The 19,862-nt window shown below is 35.8% G+C and overlaps 1 protein-coding gene across 1 annotated transcript in view; it reads left to right on the top strand.

Annotated features, from left to right (window-relative positions):
- Positions 1-19,862, top strand: part of CFAP47 (cilia and flagella associated protein 47) — a 342,408-nt gene that overhangs the window by 21,571 nt on the left and 300,975 nt on the right. The window contains exons 8-15 of the mRNA XM_028523447.1: positions 1,262-1,497; positions 5,177-5,366; positions 6,370-6,583; positions 9,631-9,783; positions 10,419-10,605; positions 10,706-10,802; positions 15,922-16,138; positions 16,461-16,702. Coding sequence (XP_028379248.1) covers positions 1,262-1,497; positions 5,177-5,366; positions 6,370-6,583; positions 9,631-9,783; positions 10,419-10,605; positions 10,706-10,802; positions 15,922-16,138; positions 16,461-16,702 — 1,536 coding nt within the window. The remainder of the gene's footprint in view (positions 1-1,261; positions 1,498-5,176; positions 5,367-6,369; positions 6,584-9,630; positions 9,784-10,418; positions 10,606-10,705; positions 10,803-15,921; positions 16,139-16,460; positions 16,703-19,862) is intronic.

Here is a 19,862-nt window from a genome sequence, read left to right on the forward strand (position 1 = left end):
CCTCTTGTGCAACCCCTACTGGGGACCTGGACTGCAACCCAGGCATGTGCCTGACTGGGTATCGAACTGGCATCCCTTTGGTTCGCAGACTGGCACTCAATCTGCTAAGCCACACCAGCCAAGGCTGATTATGTGTTTTATTTCCTATTCTACATGCAATCCATCAGCAAATTTTATTAACTTAACCCTCAAAAATATATCTTAGATCTGACCATTTCTCACTATCCTTCTACTACTGTTACCCAGACATATTTGCTTCCTTCAGATTTTTGGGACGTGCCAAACAAATGCCTACCTTACAGTCCTTGTCCTTGCTGTTCTATCTGGAATGCACTTTTACTAGATTTTCTTCCAGAGTTCCTCTATAATTTTGCTCAAATATTTCCCCAGCAGAGACACCATTTTGGACTTCCCCATGTAAAGAGTAGCCCGAAGATAATGTGCTCTGTCTTACCATTGTAGGGGAGGAAAAATAATTTTCTTTCTACTCTTCTAAGTTCTTGGTTGAGGCCTCTTATAATAAAAGACAGATCGCAGGTGAAAAACAAACAGAAGTTTAATAATTTGTATTTCCAGCATAAATGGCAGATATCCAGGAAAACTGAGTAACTCTTCGAAATGCCCAAGCCACCACTTTAAATACCATCTCTAGTTGAAGACTAAAGAAGATGTTGGGGGTGGGGAGCCATTATGGGAGCTTCTCTAGCAGAGCCCAGTAAAGGAGGGTAAGGTTAAGCACATTCAAGCCTCTGCTATCTCCATTGATGAGATTTCCTTCTGGATGCAGAGAGGGAGACAAAAGGATATTTCCCTTTTAAATGTAAATGTCCTTTTCAAAAGGCCAACTTCCAGGTTTCAGAGCTTTTCCTGTGTCTGCTGTTTCTAAAATAATGACCCTTATGCCAAAGAGGCTTATTTAGGGGTGACAAATTCTGCACCCTACATTACCTTTCCCCATAGAACTTATCATCTCTGAAATGCCATACATTTACTTATTTATTTTGTTACCAATGTCATCTCACTGGAATGTAAAGTCCATGAGAGCAGGAACATTGTCTATTGTACTCACTGCCGTTACCCCAAGGCCTAGAGGAGTACATGGCCCTGAGAAAGCACGCACTGTTTTTTGTTGAATGAAAGATTGAATGAGCTACCCACAGCTCATCGAGTCTTTCGGATGACATGTTTCAGACTAAGGAAATATATCTTGGATTCCCAAAAACACTTTTTATGTTAAAAAGCTACTTTTTCTTTTTAACAGCTGATCGATTTGAGAAATTGGAATTAGCGCTAACAGGCTCAGGACTTCCTGTTGTACTACAGTTTGATTTAGGAAGCATTATTAATTTTGCACCTTGTTCCATGGGTGAACGGTCAGAGGTTGCATTTATTATGGAAAATCGCAGCAAATTGCTTCCTGTGATATACCGCTTTAAAAAAATTGCAAATTTTAGAATTGACCCTGAAAGGGGCAAGCTTGGTGAAAAATGTATGCAGGTAAGATGATTTTTCTATGCTTTCGCACACTGTAAATATTTTAGGGTTTGCTAAAATGCCTTGCAGAGGATTAACAACTACATTTGTTGCACCAGTGTTTCTAAATCCTAGCTCTTCTGTGGCCTAGTTATGAATACTTTTGTATTGGCAGTCACACAGTATCCATAATTATTTGTTAAGTGCTTTTCATGTGCCCAGAAAAGCTTTTGACACTATAGGAAATGTAAAGAAGTACAAAAAAACAGTTAAAGCTTTTAAAATAGTTTTTTTTTCAGAGAGTATTTACTTTATCTAGTGCCCAAGAGGTTGGCCTCTAAGCTTAAATATCCAGCACGAAGTCTTGGCACTCCCTGCATGGGTGGGTGCAAGAATGGGTCCTGCAGCCCTTGTCTGAGCCATGGGATGCCCCTGGGCCAGCAGCTGCCAACAGTAGCAAAAGGTGAAAAGGAGGTGGAGCCAGACACTCACCCCAGTCCCAGAGACACCTAGGGGAGTGCACGATTCTTTGGATTCCACTGCCAGACTGAAGGTTGGCTAAGCTGGGGTACATACGTGTGGCAGAAGTAAAGGTCCAGTGCCATGAGTAGAGACTGGAGCCCAGGTGCCGGCCCCAGTGCCAGCTAACCCAAGACAGGAGTGAGAGTTTGTGGTAGTTTTGCCTTTGGGGGGCCCAGGCCTTGCCCTCCTGTGAAGGGAGGTGATATGGGGCAAATGGTCTGAGTAGTTGCTGAAGAGGTAAGTTTCTGAGCTTTTTACATGTCCCCTAACCCCTCCCTCCCCCCAGTTCTTCAGAGGCTGTTATGGAAAGAAAAATTTCTTTTCTTGTGATGATAACTTCTAAAATTTACATTTTTAGCAACTTTCCAATATGCCATACACTATTACTAACTATAGTCACCATATTGCACATTACATCCCCACGACTTGCTTTTTTTATAACTGCAAATTTGTACCTTTGGAACCCTTTCACCCATTCTGCCCACCATCCTTCACCCTCCCCCCCTTGTCTCTGGCAACCACCAGTAACCTGTTCTCTGTATCTATGAGCTCATTTGTTTGAGGATTCCACATATAAGTGAAATCATAGGCTATCTATTTTTCTCTGACTTATTTCACTTAGAATAATGCCATCAAAGTCCATGCATGTTGTCACAAATGGCAAGATTTCCTTCTTTTTACAGCTGAATAATATTCCATGTTTTTTTATCCATGTTGGTGGGCACGTTGTTTTCATGTGTTGGCAATTATAAATAATGGTGCAGTGAACGTGTAGGAGCATATATCTTCTCAAATTAGTGTGTGTTTATTTTCTTCAGATAAATACCCAGAATTGGAATTGCTGTATCATATGGTAGTTATATTTTTAATTTTTTGAGAAACATCCAAACTGTTTTTCATAGTGAATGCACCAATTTACATTCTCACCAACAGTGCATAAGGGTTCCTTTTTCTGTACATCCTTGCCAACACTTGCTATTACTGTTTTTGATGATAGCCATTGTAATAGGTGTGAGGTGATAGCTCATTGTGTTTTTGATTTGTATTTCCCTGATGATTAGTGATGAGCACCATTTCACGTATCTGTTGACCATCTGCATGTCTTCTTTGGAACAATGTCTATTTAGATATTCTGCCTATTTTTAAAATTGTAGTTCTTTTTTTACTATTGAGTTGTGTGAGTTCCTTATTTATTTTGGATATTAGCCCCTTGTCAGAGATAAGGTTTGCCATTACTTTCTCCCATTCGATAGGTTGCCTTTTTTGTTGTTGATGGTTTCTTTTGCTGTGTAGAAACTTTTTAGTTTGATATAGTCCTCCTTGTTTATTTTATTTTTATTGTCTTTCCTTTGGTGTCTTCTTTGAATTTTTTAGACATGTTTTCATATATTCCTTTGAATGTATTTATAATAGTCGACTTACCATCTTTGTCACTAAGTCCAAGGTTTGGGTTTCCTCAGGCACAGTTTCTATTTATTACATCTTTCCTGTTGACTATACTTTCCTGTTTCTCTGGGTGTCCTATGATTTATTTGTTGAAATGTAAGCATTGTAAATGATATAATTTGGCAACTTTGGAAATCAGCCCCCAGGATTTACTGTCCTTGCTGTTTTTTGTTGTTGTTTTGTTTGTTTAGTGACTCTCTTGGGTAATTCTGTAAAGGTTGTTTTCTTTGTTGTGTGCAGCCAATCAGGTATATCCTGAGTTGATTTAGAGATTAGCTTATGATTGGGCAGAGATTGTCTTACAATCTTTGTGTCAATAAATGACATAGCCTTTGCCAAGAGTCTCTAAGTGTGTTGGGTGGAGAATGTTTTCACTGTTTTGTCACTTAGTTCCTCCGTCCTGCTGACCTTAGGTTCCTCCTTGTACTGGGTTTCAAAGTCAGCTAGAGGTGAGAAATTAGAGCCTTCTCAAAATTTCCAGGGCAGGTACACTGTTCTGCACATGTGTGTTGCAGTCAAGATTACCAGGAATATGTCAGAGCTTTTCAAATACCCTGTGAATAATTCATTTTGTGCTTTTCCCCCCTTTTCTGCTCCCTTCCTTCCTTCCTTCCTTCCTTCCTTCCTTTGTTTGTTTAGCCTCTTGTTAGCCTTAAATGGTAATACTGTGATGTTCAGCAATTACCACTGATTTATTTGTGGTTGGAGGGCAAAACTTTGGGGAGAAAGTTGTTCACACAGAATGAGTTCTCAGTCAGGTCAATTAAAGGCATGCCCTCATAATAGACTTGTCAGCTAGCTTCCAGATAGGACAAATAGGGACAGTTCTCTGGGGATGGCTTTTTGGAGAGGCCCAAACCAGTTATTCTCCCTCAGTGGCGGCTAGGCTAACAGTTTTCTAACAGTTTTCACAGCTACCATAGTTGCAAGGCTATTGTTTTTCAAGAAGAGCACAAAACTGGGAATAGAAAGATTGTAATAAGTAAAGATACCACAAAACCATTTACTATTTTTTCTTAAATATATACTCCTTGAATTTTTGCAAAGTTTTGGGTAATTTTCAAATATTGATTTTTGAGAAATTGATTTTGACCTTTATTTTAGTGGTCTTTTTTCTGTTTGTAAAGGAATAGAATTCTAGAGATCTGTAATCTGCCATTTTGGAAGTGCTTAAGTACTTCCATTGTACTTAATTTCCTTAAATAATTTTCCAATAATATGTATCATAAAGGTTTTTCAATACTGTATATGATATTCCTAAAGCACTTTAATATCATCATGATGAACTAGGTCTTTTTATAATTTTATAAACATTTTTTGGAATTGTCTTTAATTTTTTCTAATAGTACAGTATTGTTTTCTTAAGCCGTTTGGGATGTTGCAACAAAGTATCTTATACTGTGTAGTTTATAAACAACACAGGTATTTCTCACAGTTCTGGAGGCTGAAAGTCCCAGATCAGGTGAAGGCTCTCTTCCTGGTTGTAGACCATGTATCCTCACATGGTGGGAGGGGCTAGCGAGCCCTGTGGGGCCTCTTTTGGAAGAGCACTAATTTCACTCAGGAAAGCTCTGTTCTCCTGACCTATCACATCACAAAGTCCTCATCTTCTAATTCTGTCACACTGGACATTAGGTTTAAACATATGAGTTTTGGAGTTTCACAAACATTGAGCCTATAACAGCTAGTTACTTTTCTTTCTCTTTCTGTTTTTTTTTTTTTTTTTTTTTTTAAGAAAGTGATATGCTCATTCATTCCACACCAGTATGGAGTCTTTAAAGTGAAGCAGTTCATAGAGTTTATTGGCCCAGTGGCAGATAAAAGTTGTCATTCTTTATCACTAAAGCCTTTTCATCAAATATATTTAATATTCAAGAGTACCTGCAGAGCTTCCACCAAGCACATTGCGATGAAAATTAATCCTGGTAAGCTATTGTGGACCCTTACCTTTTTTTTAATGTTAATATAGGATTATCTTAACATGCTAATTACTCATATATATATATATATATATATATATATATATATATATATATTAAATATGGTCTAATCTGGTGGTTCTTACCTTTTGAATGCCTCAAAATCACCTGAAAGGTCTGTTAAAATAGGTATTGCTGGTCTACATCCCAGCATTGATTATTAAGTAGGACATTATTAGAGCCCAAAGATTGGCATTTCTAACATGTTCCCAGTAAATGCTGATGTTGCTATTTTGAGTAGCATACTCTGAATGCACTGGTTTAGTGGTCTATAACATCTACTGAATATTTCAGTGGCTTTTCTATATTATTCTACTTTTTTGTTTGATTATATAATATAAACTGGTTTTGACTATTTCATGGATATTTTTGTTGCTGTTGTTTCTTCTTTTTTAAAAAAAGATTTTATTTACTTATTTTTAGAGAGAAGGGAATAGAGGGAAAAAGAGAGGGAAAGAAACATCGATGTGAGAGAGACATTGATTCATTGTCTCCCTCACACTCCTTGACCAGGGACTGAACCTGCAACTCAGGCATGTGCCCTGACCAGGAATCGAACCTGTGACCTTTCCCTTTGTGGGATGATGCCCAACCAACTGAGCCACACTGGTCAGGGCTGTTGTTTCATCTAATCCTCAGTTATCTTTTATAAATTGGGCCATATGAAGTTGCTGATATTCAACTCTCTTTAACCTATACAAATTTGTTTCATGTAGGCCAACCCAATCCTTCAAGTTACTATGTTTATTTTTTATGCATTTATTATTTTGCTATATTTTTTCTGTAGATCCATTTATTAAATGAATGATTTATATTTTCTGAATATGTTTATTTATTTAGGGGTTTAGCTTTAATTTAGAACCAATGGTGTAGTGTATTAACTCATGGATGTAATTTGGAAAACTGGAATTAAAAGAACATTTAAACTTAATATCTAATTCTATAAAAGGCATACCCCCTTCAACCAGTAATTCTACAGAACAGACTATGGTCAAAGATTTGGTAAAAAGCAAGGAATGTGCACCTCTTGCAATACTTCCATCAGCCAAAACAACCATTCAGAGTCATCGCTTGAGTACAGAGCCCGTGAAGGTGGTGCAGATACCCTTTCCCAATGAGCAAGCTGCAAGTATCAGGCCCAGAAAGCAGGATAAACAGTTCAGGTAACATGCTATATTAAAGACCTGAAATTTTGAAAGAGTCAGTGATCAAAATAATATAAACAGGCCTTACTGTATACTGATGTCACAAACTAATAATGGTAATAATAATGATAGTAATAAAATTTATTATTTCTATTTTTTTACATTAGATATGGTTGTTGAGTGCTACTGTATGTGCTTTATCTAACCTTTCATCACCTCTACTCTGTACTTACTAGCAAGTGAAAGCTATACCAGATTGTTTACAATATGCTGTTGACAATTATAGAATAGTAATAGAAATAATCACTTTAGGAAATGTATCAAGTCCTCACAGTAGTTACATTTATTAAGTTTGTCTGAGAGCTTGAATTTATCTAAGATTAAAAAAAAACATTTAAAATTGTGTAAAACCAGTCGTCGTCGTCGTCATCATCATCATCATCATCATCATCTTTGTTCCATACCTTCAAAGTCAGGTTTCCAATAATCTTTCCCAATTTGAACTAAAACTTCTCTGATTAGGATTATATGTGATGTTAAACCTCAATTTACATTTATTCAAATCTCAAGTAAGTCGCTTCTTTATCACCACTTAGTGAGAAGAAACCCAGGCATTCTGACATCTTTACCTGGGCCACTGGATTAGGAATGGTTTTTAGATGTTTGAGACTGAAATGGGTTTCTTTTCTATCTGTTTACGTGCTATGGGTGGACAATGTTCCTCCCTGAGCCTTCTGTACTTGTCTCTACCTTTGGTGAGGCAGTAAGCTCACTTAATTTTATAGCAATTCCATTTGATTTCTAGGCCATAATTGCTTTATTATTCACAATCGGAAAATTCTGGGTTGTTATAAAATCTATTTTATCATATTGTTTTACAGTCTCAACCAGAACAGGCTTTTTGTTTCTCTTTTTTATTTGGAAAGTACCATAAAACACAGATCCATAAAAATCACTCAGATTCCATTTTAAATAAATATATAGAATAAAAACCCCTGCCTACATCTGACTCATTGTAGTCCATCCCACCCTGCAGAGGCAGCTGCAAACAATGTTTTAATGTGTCCTTTAGAATTCTTTCCTATGCTTAAGTATACCTATATAGAAATATAATGTGTGAATTTCATGTTAACATTTTATTTCTGTCTAAATCAATATTAAGTAGATTATCTAAAAATACCACAATTTCTTTGAAGATGCTTAAGTACTTCCTATTTATTCTATGGCCATAATTATTTTTTTTCAATTCATTCTTTCCTATAGTCCTAGAAATACAAAATTTAGTCATTATTTTCTGGCTAGCAATTAGTAATTTAAGTAATGGCATTTTTGCAGTATATTAAATTGTTGGTAATGATTATTACAATTTTATTTTAATGCATTTTTACCTTTCCAAATTTTCAGAAGAAAATACAGTATCAATTTTTGTCCAGTTTTTGTTTACTGCAGTGTGTTTTGTGCTTAGAATAGTGTCAGGTATATAGTAGGCACTCAGTATGTATTTTGTAATAAATAAATGAGTTAAAATGCTTTATTTACATAGTAATTTTTGTCCCCTGTACTTTGCACATTAAAAAAAAATTACCTACTCAAAGCTGCAGAGGTATTTGTTGAAGTTCAGTTTTTAAGGAGCTAATAAGCACTTAGGTTTGTTAATAGCCAACTTTTGTCACTTCAGGCATTTACTGTAATAGTGAATCCCCTGTGGATAAAGGGGAACTATTGTTCCCTTTTTAAGTCCCTCTTTTTCTTCTTGTTAAAGACATAACTTTGCAAAAAGGAGTTATTTCTAGGTTCTAAAGGTGGCTTAAGTGAACAGAGCCAAGGGGAAATTTAAATATCAACTAAAATTTAAGTATAAAAGATTCTTTTTTGAGGCTTCCAGGAAGACAGCAGAATAAACTTCACACTATTAACGGTCAAAACAAAAAAAAAAATCAACCATCTTTGAATAACAAAGCATTTGTTTCTCTTTTAATACCTTATTCTCTTACAGACTTTAATTTAAAGCTGTTTCACTATAGCCATTGAGGCATTGTTGAAAACAGGGAGAAATGTTAGATTAAATTTCATTTGACAGTATAACCATAGTAGTTACCCCACGTCCATGGGACATGCATTCTAAGACCCTCCTAGTGGATGCCTGAGACTGCGGATAGTACTAAACTCTATATATGCTATACTTTTTCCTATACATATGTACATACCAATGATAAAGTTTAATTTATAAGAACATAGTAAGAGATTAACAGCTATAACAATAGAACAATTATAATTATACTGTAATATGTTATATGAATGTTCCTTCCTTCTCTCCTCTCCATAACCCCACCCCCGCCATCTCCCTCTCTCTTCTCAACCAATCTGATAACCGAGAAATTTATACTGTGACAGGTGGGGAGTATATCCAGCATGGATACACTAGACAAATGCATGGTTCACTTCCAGGGCACCACGGAGTGGGAAGGTGTGAGATTTCATTGCATTACTCAGAATGTCCCCAAATTTAAAACTTATGAATTGTTTATATCTAGAATTTTCCATTTCATATTTTCAGACTGTGGTTAACTGAAACTGTGAAAAGTGAAACCGTGGATAAAGGTAGACTGCTATAATAAGTACATACTTAATGAGTTAATTATTGAGGGTGAAACTCTTGTGATTGATGAAATTTGCTGAGGATTGAGGTGGATCAAGGTCAGATGTGAATACATGGTGGGTGAAAAAAAAGATCATGAACCCAGTTAGTAAATATGAATTATAACACTAATAAGATTTAAACACAAATTGTTCACATGACTAATTCCCTAAGAGTGGGTTCAGGGTAGAGGCCATTATGTTTCCATGACATTAGGCATTCTCTTTGATTTAGTTAAGAAGGAAAGTAGATATTGTTTTAGCTCTCTGTGTAATAATGTCTTGATATATAATAGAATATGAGGAACAAGACTAGAATCTATCCTGGGCACCATGTTATGCCCAATCCCTGGCATAGTTGGCAATCAATAAATACTGATGGATAAATGCATATATGTAAATATTAACATGGCTTACTCATATTGTAGGAAAATTTCCACATTGAGACCAAGACTGAGCTATGTGGATCCTGAATATACATATACTAATTCTGAACTCTTAAAAAAGAAAGCAAATGAGGACTATTATAAAAAATACATTGATTATTTAAGAAATAGGCGCCTGCAGAAACAAGGAGAAAGGTAAAGTTCACTTCCTCAAGCAATAGGAAACAGAGATCATGGTGCCTATGGAACCAGATTTTTTTTCCTTCACTGCTTATTTTCTTTTTAATGATTTCAGTGACTTTTTCATACATGAAAATAGTAAAACCTTAAAGTACTCTAACTGCAGTGACTTATTTTTCTCTTGCCTTCAATTTGGGAATGTCTTAGGTGAGTTTCCCCAGAAGCAGATCCTAAGACAAGGCTGCCAGCACGTGTGATTTTTGGAGAGTGTTCTTTTAGGAAAAACCTGTACAGAGTGAGAGAGGCAGGATAGGGCAAGGGAGGCAATTGATGCCTAGGGTCTCTTAAGCATAAATTAGAATACATAGTTAGTCCTGCCTTGAGCCAAAGGGGCTTGCCTTTTCTGCTCCGTAGCAGTCATTGGCTGTGAGCTGTTCCTGGGTGTGGTGGGGCAAGCCTAACTTCTTTGGGGAAGTGTTTGAGAGTAGAGTCTCCTTGGCAGAGGGCAATATTTTGCATATTAGTGAATCCTGCTTTAAGTGGATCTGAGTGGAGCAACAACAGCACATGCAATGTGGGGAATATTTGGGTTTACAGATGCATTTTTCAAAAGACATCGCCTCGATTTATTATTACTAATATATCAACAGAAAAGACGAGGATTCATATGACGATGAAGACATAAGATTAGACCCAAAGTCAGGTCTAAAGTCACCCTCACTCTCAGAATCGGAAATAGAAGAGGACCCATCTCCAGCAGATTGTGAGCCTGAACCTTACCAACTGCTATGTACCAGAAATATGGAATCCAGGGAAACAAATGCTCTAGAAAGGAAGGCATGTGCAATATTTAACATTTGATTATTCCATGAGAACTCTTAAATTACCATTTTCTAATATTGAACAATTAATTTTGGAGTCATTTGATATTCCACAGGTTCTCAAAAGACTTAAGTCGAAACCGTCCACACCTAATGAAATACGTGACTGCAGCTTAAGGTTGACACCAAGGCAAATTCACCAAGTAATCGTTGGTAAGAATTTATAAATACCTACTAATATCTTTCTTTCTTAACAGATTTATTCAAGTATAATTTATATTCCACAAAATTTACCAGTTTAAAGTATTTAAGTCAATGAATTTTAGTAAATTTACAAGATTATGCAATCATCTCACAACTCATTTTTAGAATTCACTCTCCCTGTTCCCACCTGTGGCCCCAGACAACTATTAATCAACTTGCTTTAGATTTTCCCATTCTGAACATTTTATATAAAAGGAATCGTACAATATGTATTCTCTCTTATATTGTTTCTTTTGCATAGCTCATGTTTTGGGGGTTTATCCTTGTAGTTGTAGGTATAAATTTTTTGTTCTTTTTCATAGCTAAATAGTGTCTGTTTTATCAGAATACTGCATTTTGTTTATCCACGTACCAGTTGATGGACACTGAGGCGTTTCCAGTTTGAGGCTATTGTAAATAATGCTGCCATTAATATTCACCTATAATTCTTTGAATGGACATATGTTTTCATTTCTTTTGGCTAGATTCCTAGCAGTGGAATTGCTCAGCTGTATGGTAAATTTATGTCTGACTTTAAAGAAACTGCCAAAAAGTTTTCCAAAATGACTGCACCAAGTTACATTCTCGCCAACAATATATTTCAGCTACACCTTTAGTCTGAGTTCGAAAACAAGTGACGACTCCTCCTTAACCTTGCAGGGATGTTAGTGTGTCCTTTCCTAGGCCATTTTTACCAAGCCTGTTACAGGATGATTATGGTGAAAGAAATACCAGTTATGATTACATTTGTCTGAAAGGGAGTTCTCATTTCATGCTATGCAGGCTTAGGGTGGCCCTGAAATGTGGGCAGAGGAGATGAATTGGTGTGGATGTGCAGATTCCCTCTTTAGGGAAAACCCAGCACACAAAACACCAAATACCAACTCTGACATTATCCAGATTAACGGAGACACCAAAAGAGGTGCAAGGTCTGAGGCAAAACAGTGAGAGGTTGATTAAGTATCATTTACTATGCTCCTATTTTGTGCCATGCATGTAGATAGGTACTGGACATTATAGTCTCAGGAATTTACCTGTACTATTGGGTGGGGAATGCTTTGTATCTTCTTGATTGGTTACCGACTAGTCAAATGAACAGATCTATACGAATGCAAAAGGAGCAAAGTTAGAAGACAGTGTCCAGTGCCTCTTCTATAACTCCTCCACCAACTTTTCTCCCTTCTTTACCTGCTGTCCTGGGCATTTTAATACTGGTCCTCCGAGGACGGGGCCCCTGCCTGAGTTTACAAGGTCAGTTGGAGGAAGCATGTATGGAGGAGGCAGTTTGTGAAATTGGCAGGGGGTGTAGAGGAGGAAACAAACCTTCTTCTACCCTTCTGAATTCTTTGGCTGGTCTAATAATTACATTGACATAAGACAGATTAATCAGAGAAAAATAAAATTGATTTCATATATAGGGGAGCACCATAAAATATGAGACCCAAGGAAATGTCAGACAGTTGAGGCTTATATGCTATCCTGAACTAAGGGATGGGACAGGAACCTGGAGCTTCAAAGGGGAGGAGGGCAATTCATGGGACAAGAAGAGCAGATGTTTGCCCAGCTACACAGATAGGTCATTCAGATGAAAGTTATCTCTGATGATAGTTCTTTCTCTGAGTCAGGCCCCCTATCTGAGTTCTTTTAGGAAGTCAGGAGAGAGAGGCAAAAGTTTTCCTTGAGTCTGCTAGGTTTTAATTGCTGTCAGCTCAAAATAATCCACATGCTAAAGTGGCACATTTTGGGGTCACTTACTGTTTCACTTTAACAGTCACTCTCATTTTTCTACCTTGAGGGTGCTTTATGAGCCTATGCACAGGATAGGGGGTGGTACTATCAAAGGATATGGTAGTTAAAGAAAATTTTTCTCTGTGTTTATATTTTTAAAAAGTGAAATTGTTGCCAAGAGACACAGTAGAGGATTTGGAGATTCACTGAGTCAATTAGTGACAACTATGATAGGAGTCTGGCTTCCATTGGAAGTTATGTGAGGTGTTTGCTTCCCCAGTATGTATCTAGTCATTTTGGTTTTAAGCTACTGGTTACTGATGCATAAGCCAGTCATTGTGTTGAACAATTTACAGACATGACAGATTTAGTCCTTAAAGTGACACAAATAACTTATGAGGTAAATACTTTTATTTCCATTTTAGAGGTGAAACACCTTGATCAGATTGCTCAAATATTTAGTATGAGGGAGTGGACTTGAAATTAGGTTTCTTTAGCCTAACATTCTGTCTTGATTTCCTTTCTCATTCTGTGCTCATAATCAGTAGTTTTCTCTACAGTATGTCAGTCAGGTTTTTTGCAAACTTCTTTTTTCTCTATCTTGTAGTATTGTTAAATCACAATATATGATTTTGCGTCTGTTTTCATGAAATACATCAGTCTGAATTTTTGCTTTGTTTGATTTTCTTTTTATGTCTTTGTTTTGGCGTTAATGTTGGCCTCCTAAAAACTGAGTTGAGAAAGTTAGGAAGTGGTCACCCGACTACTATGTTCTAAAAGAGATTGAATAGAATTCTGAGTAAGGAAATTTCATCTTCAGGTGATATTTCATTGCAAATTCAATTTCTTTAATAGTTATAAGATTATTCAGATAATCTACACCATTTTAGGAGACTTTTGGTAGTTTGGGATTTTTCCGCCCAGAGTTGACCCCCTTCATCTAAGATGCCATGTTTATATGCACAGAATCATTCGTAGCATTCCCAAATTGTCGTTTTAATGTCTGGGTCAGCAGCATCTATAGTGATATAGTCTTTTTAATGTTAGAAATTTATGTCTTCCTTCTTACTTTCCTTTTTCAGTCTTGGTAGAGGTTTACCCATTGTATCATTCATTTCAAAGAACAGGCATTTAGTTTCATTGATTTTTCTCTATAGGTTTTCTGCTTTTAATTTATAATAAAATTTATAGGAGTACAAAAAATATCCAGCACCTAATATGGTATAATGTGCTAGATCTGACATTCAAACAAAGACTACTAGGGATAAAAAGAATCAGGCAAAATGACCTCTAATAATCAGAAAAATTCATCAATCAAGCCTACTCAACACTGATACATATGTTAAAATTGAAAGACAAGGGCATTGAAATAGTTTTTATAGTTATCTTCCATATATTAAAAAGGTTATATAGAGATATAGAAAATATGCAAAAAATGATCCATGTGATGTATAGATTCAACATAATTCTTGTCAAAATTTCATTGGTATCTTTTGTAGAAATTGACAGGCTCATTTTAAAATTCACTGCTCTGTCTGGTGTGGCTCAGTGGATTGAGTGCTGACCTGAGAACCAAAGGGTCACCTGTTTGATTCCCATTAGGGGCACATGCCTGGGTTGCAGGCCAGGTTCCCAGTAGGGGGCATGCAAAAGTCAATCACACACTGAGGTTTCTCTCCCTCTCATTCTCTCTCCCTTCCCCTCTCTAAAAAAATAAATAAAATTCTTTAAAATTTTTAAAAAATAAAATTCACAGGGAAATGCAAAAGAATTATAGTCAAAACAACTGTGAAATAGGAAAATAAGTTGGTTTCAAGATAAATTATAAAGCTATGGTAAGCATAAATATAGACACATAGATCAATGAAACATAAGCGAATGTTCAGAAATAGACCTACATATATTGGAGAACTGAATTTTGACAAAGATAGAAAAGCAATGAAGTGTATGTAGAAAAGATAGTCTTTTCAATATGTAGTGCTGGCACATATGAGCTACACACCAAAAAAAATAAAAAACAGAGTGTCTTTCTATATCTTACATCATATACGAAAACTAAATCAAAATAGATCATAAGCCATGTACTTCCTTGTGGAAGGAAGAATAGGACAAATATCTGTGACCATGGGGAAAGCAAAAATGTTATAGATATGATATAAAAACACCACCCAGAAAAAGAAAAAAAATGGATAAATTGGAATTGATCAACTTTAATTCTGCTCTTCAAAAGATACTAATGAAGGTTAAAACAAGCCATAGACTGAGACAAAGTGATGCAAATTATATATCTGGTGAAGAAATTGCAACCAAAATGTACTTAAAACTTTTGAGATTTAATTTTAAGAATACAACCCAATTAAAAATGGGTGAAGGATTTGAGCAGACAGTTCACTAATAAAGATCTATAGCTGACAAATAGGCATATGGGAAGATACACATTGTTGGTTGTTAGGGAAACACAAAATAAAACCACAGTGAGATAAATCTATGAGAAAGGCTTAAGTTAAAAGAAAGCACCATTTCAGTTGTTGCTGGAGATGTGAGGGAACTGGGACTTTTATATATGGCTAGTGGGAATGTGAAATTAAGCAGCCACTTTACAATAGTTTGTCAGTTTCTTATACACTTAAACATGTGTATCATGTGATCTGTCCATTCCATTCTCAGATTTTTATCCAAAAGAAATAAAAGTATATGTTTGAATAAGTATTTGTGCTCAAATGTTTTAGCAGCTTTGATTGTAATAGTCAATACCCAAAAACGATTCAAGTGTCAATCAACAGATGAATAGACAAATATTCACCTAACACAGGCTACTACTTCATAATATAAAGGGATGGACTATTGACTCATGGGACAACATGAATGAATCTCCAAGGAATTTGCTGAGTGAAAGAAGTCAGAGAAAAACTGTACAATGCTGTATTATTCCACGCATACAAAACTTTAGACAATGCAAAGTAATCTACAGTAATCTAAAGAGGATCACTGTCTGGGGATGGGTGTCTGGGAAGAGAGAATACAGAGGATGGTGGGAAGGGGGAATATCAAGGGGCCCAAGAAAACTTTTTAGAGTGATGGATGTTCACTGTCTTCACTGTGACTTTTTCACAGGAGTAGACATGTCAACACTCATGAAATTCTACACTTGTAAACATGTAGAGTTTACTGTGTATTGGTTATCATTAAATCAAGCTGTTAAAAAGCAGGATAAGGCATAATTATTTAAATTGTTATGATATTATAATGAATATTTTCCTGAGTACCTTTTTAAAAATAAATTAATTGATCAAAATATAATGAAAGCTTTAAAAATGAACACATTACCAACATTAAGCTTAATACCTTTTCTTTATTTTAGGGCCCTCTGTCCTTAATTTTGGTGACATTTGTGTGCACTCCATAAATATTCACAAACTGCATGTTGTTAATATGCTACCAAGGCATGTTTTGATCAAGTTAGATGTTAATCTGAAAGAACTTCAAAAAACCAAACAATTTTCATATGTGATTCCACCTTCATCCAGCACTTATATTTCAATGATTTTTCACTCTCCCACTGCTGGAAAATATTGGAAGTAAGATTTATTTTCAAATTTCTATTTTCTAGAATCAAAGTATCTTACTGTAGAATATGTTTTTATTTTTCCTATTAATTGTAATATATATATGTATATAATATTTGATCTTCAAACATAGAAACTATATATGTATCTAGTTGTGTATTTATAGACTCCTATTTCAGTCATAGTCTATCTTTCATGATTAGTTTGATGTTTCGCTTACTAAGAACTATTTGTGGATGTTAGTCAATAGTATATGCATTTTCACATGTAGTTTAATTCTATAATTGAAAATAGTTCTTATCAGTTAAATTTGGATGCCTTTGCTGTGTTACAGGTCTTTCACCTTTACAGTGAACAGTATACCTGGGGGGCACCTCCTAGTGATGGCGGTTGTCATGCCAGTGAGACTTGAGCTATCTTCTAACCAGCTAGTGTTAAAACCACATGGCTTCTTGTTACAGACATATTTTAGAGGGACAGTTAACTTGTCTAATCATCAGAATTATTTGGTTCGCTTTCAATGGATGCCAGTAAACACAGAAAAAGGAATAGCATTTTCTATGTGTCCAGCACAAGGTAATAAATTTTTCTATTTGTTTGATTTAGACATTCATTTATTCATGTACTCAGGCATTAATCATTTAGTGCGTGTATATGGTATAATGGTGCCAAGAACATAGAAGTAAGTGAGATATGGTCATGTGGGTATTTGTTTTTACATACATAGAACGTATTTAAATTGATTTAAAATATGGACCCTGTATTAGGGTTCTCTAGAGACATGAGAACAATAGGAAATTATATATATATATGAGAGAGAGAGCACAAAATTAAGGAATTGGCTCATATGATTGTTTTGGCTGGCAAGTTTAAAATCTGCAGGGCAAGTCTATGGGCTGACGACTCAGGGAAGAATTGATGTTGGAGTCTTGAATCCAAAGGGATGTCAGTCTTTCTTTTCTTTTAAGGCTTTCAGCTTGTTGGATGAGGCCCTACTACATTGTAGAAGGTAATATGCTTTACTGAAAGTCTATTGATTTAAATGTTAATTACATCTAAAAAAAACACCTGCACAGCAACATCTAGACTGATGTTTTCCCAAACAACTAGGCATCATAGCCTGGCCAAGTTGACAAATAACATTAACTGTTACAAATACCGGTGAACTCAGTATTTTGTTTGTTTAGTTTTAGTTTGATGATGATAATAAGATATGATTCAGAATGACTCAGATTTTGTTAGATTGTGATTTAGTTTATGAGGATCCACAAATTCTTTACAGTCAACATTTAATACAAGTAATAAAGTCTAACGAAATTAAGAACTTTAGCCCTGACTAGTGTGGCTCAGTGGGTCGAGTGCCAGCCTGTAAACCAAAAGGTTCCTAGTTCAGTTCCTACTCAGGCACATGCCTGGGTTGCAGGCCAGGTCCCCAGTTGGGTGCATTCAAGAAAACACATCTATGTTTCTCTCCATTTCTTTCTCCCTCCCTTCCCTTCTCTTTAAAAATAAATAAATAAAATTAAGAACATGAGACTGTCCTTTAAACTAGAATTTTTAATTAATAGAAATCATCTCAGACTTACCATTTTTGATGGTTCCTTGTGTTTGTTAACTGACCTCTTGACCTTGCTTCTGCCATTTCCTGGAATTGATAACTCCACATAATGTGTTACAAAACTGAGCCCTGTTACCTGTTAACCTGTCACTTATCTAGTAGCCTATCAGATTTGGCAAACATCAATGGGATGTGGATTGAGGAATTCCATGAGGACAGAAGCTATCATTTAAACAAGTAAAATGACAAAATGATGAATATTGTATCTTTATTTTATGTACATGTCCTGACTTTCCATCTCTCTCCTTCTTTATCTCTAATTTAGGAGTAGTCTTCATTTGTGATCTAAATAGACCACAGGTGGCAAACACAAGGCCCAAGGGCCAAATCCAGCCCTCCACCTTGTTTTATCCTACCCTGCATTTTGTTTCTGCCCAGCAACAGTGCTGAGATCCTTTCCCTTAGTTAATGAGTAGTTACATTTATACAGTCCTAAAATTACATTTGGCCCTTTGAAGGCAACCACGAGGCTGATGTGGCCCCCTATGAAAATGAGTTTGACACCCCTGAAATAGACTGTATAGATCACAGAGGAATTCTACTTTGCAGAAATCTTGCCTTAGTTGTATTATCTTGTATCAATTATTTCCAAATCACAACTTATATAAATCTACCAGTGTTTATAACAAGGAGTGTTAATAAACAAGTTTAAGTATCCATTTAAATTCACTTAATTTTAGTGCAGATATAGGCAGAGGTGTTGCTACTTTAACAAGTGGAAGAGTAGGACTGTTCCTTCGCTGGAGTTAGAGGTCATTTGCACAATCCAGATTATTTATTAAACATTCAAGGTACTCTCATTACTATTTAACAGATTAAGTTGACCAAGCTCTTTTTCTTTTGTTATTAATGCTCATAATACTCGGTCCTGCCCCAATCCAGAGAAAAGCTGAGTGAAAAATTAGAAGAAAGAGAAACTATGTCTGCACATTTTAGATTTTCTATGTAAATCTTCTCCAGTTTTTTTTTTTTGAACAGGTATCAAACAGTGCTAGTTTTATTATTTGTGTCTCAGCTCTAGGGTTCTGATCAAGTATGTGACACAGTGCTATGGGTGTCTGAAGGGCACAGCACCCAGCACTTTTCCTTGTATTTCTCCATCATAACCAGGGCTGAATGCGCTGAGCTCCCCCTACCCTGTGGCTGCCATGGAAATGCAGGAATGGTGCTGAATTTGTCAAAATAGAAATAGTATTACACTATTATAATCCAGAAGACCAGTGATGCTTCTCATGAACTTTAGAACTTATTTTTACAGGGGAGATATTAGTATTTTTATTTTCTTTGGGTTGCTTGTAACACCTCTTAGATTTTTTTAAAGATTTTATTTATTTATTTTTAGATAGAGAGAAGGGAGGGAAAAAGACAGGGAGAGAAACGTCAGTGTGAAAGAGAAACATCCATTGGTTGCCTCTCGTGCATGCCTCATCTGGGGACCTGGTGTACAACCCAGGCATGTGCCCTGACCAGAAATCAAACTGGCAACCTTTTGCTTTGTGGGATGATGCCCAGCCAACTGGGACAGGCCAGTCAGGGCAGGATTTTTTAAATGAAAGCACAAAAACACAATGACATTTAATTCCAAATAGAATGTTTATATGACTAATCCCATTAGTCTTTAAGTACTTTTGATCTTTTTAGAACACAAATGATACTCCAATCTATTTCAGATAGCATTGAATAACGTATGTATAATTTATATTATATACATAGGTTTTTCTTGTGTCATTTTTCTTTTGATGGTCAGAATAAATATAACAATTACTCAATTTTGTTTTTGCTTCTTTGTATAAATAGAAAATGATTTTTTGTTATTTTTCTTATATCCCTTTTGGTATACTGGATTTGCATCACAGATAATACATTTAGTCCTATCCCTCAGTATATTTTTATAAACTAAAATGAATAGTTCTAAATTAAATTTTTTTGTCATTTTCCCTTCTTCCTGATGTGTGATATATTTTGGATTTTGTTTGGTTAGTGGATATTGTAAAGAAAGAATGTAAGAGTGGATCAATGCTTCGTAAGATAGAATCGGCTTCTAATGCGATGTTTTCGTTAAGTGTTGTTCATGTTTTCGTTAAGTGTTGTTCATGTTTCTGCTCCTTTTGTTTTCAT

The sequence above is a fragment of the Phyllostomus discolor genome, chromosome X (genome assembly GCF_004126475.2).
Source record: "Phyllostomus discolor isolate MPI-MPIP mPhyDis1 chromosome X, mPhyDis1.pri.v3, whole genome shotgun sequence".
Taxonomy (NCBI): Eukaryota; Metazoa; Chordata; class Mammalia; order Chiroptera; family Phyllostomidae; genus Phyllostomus; species Phyllostomus discolor.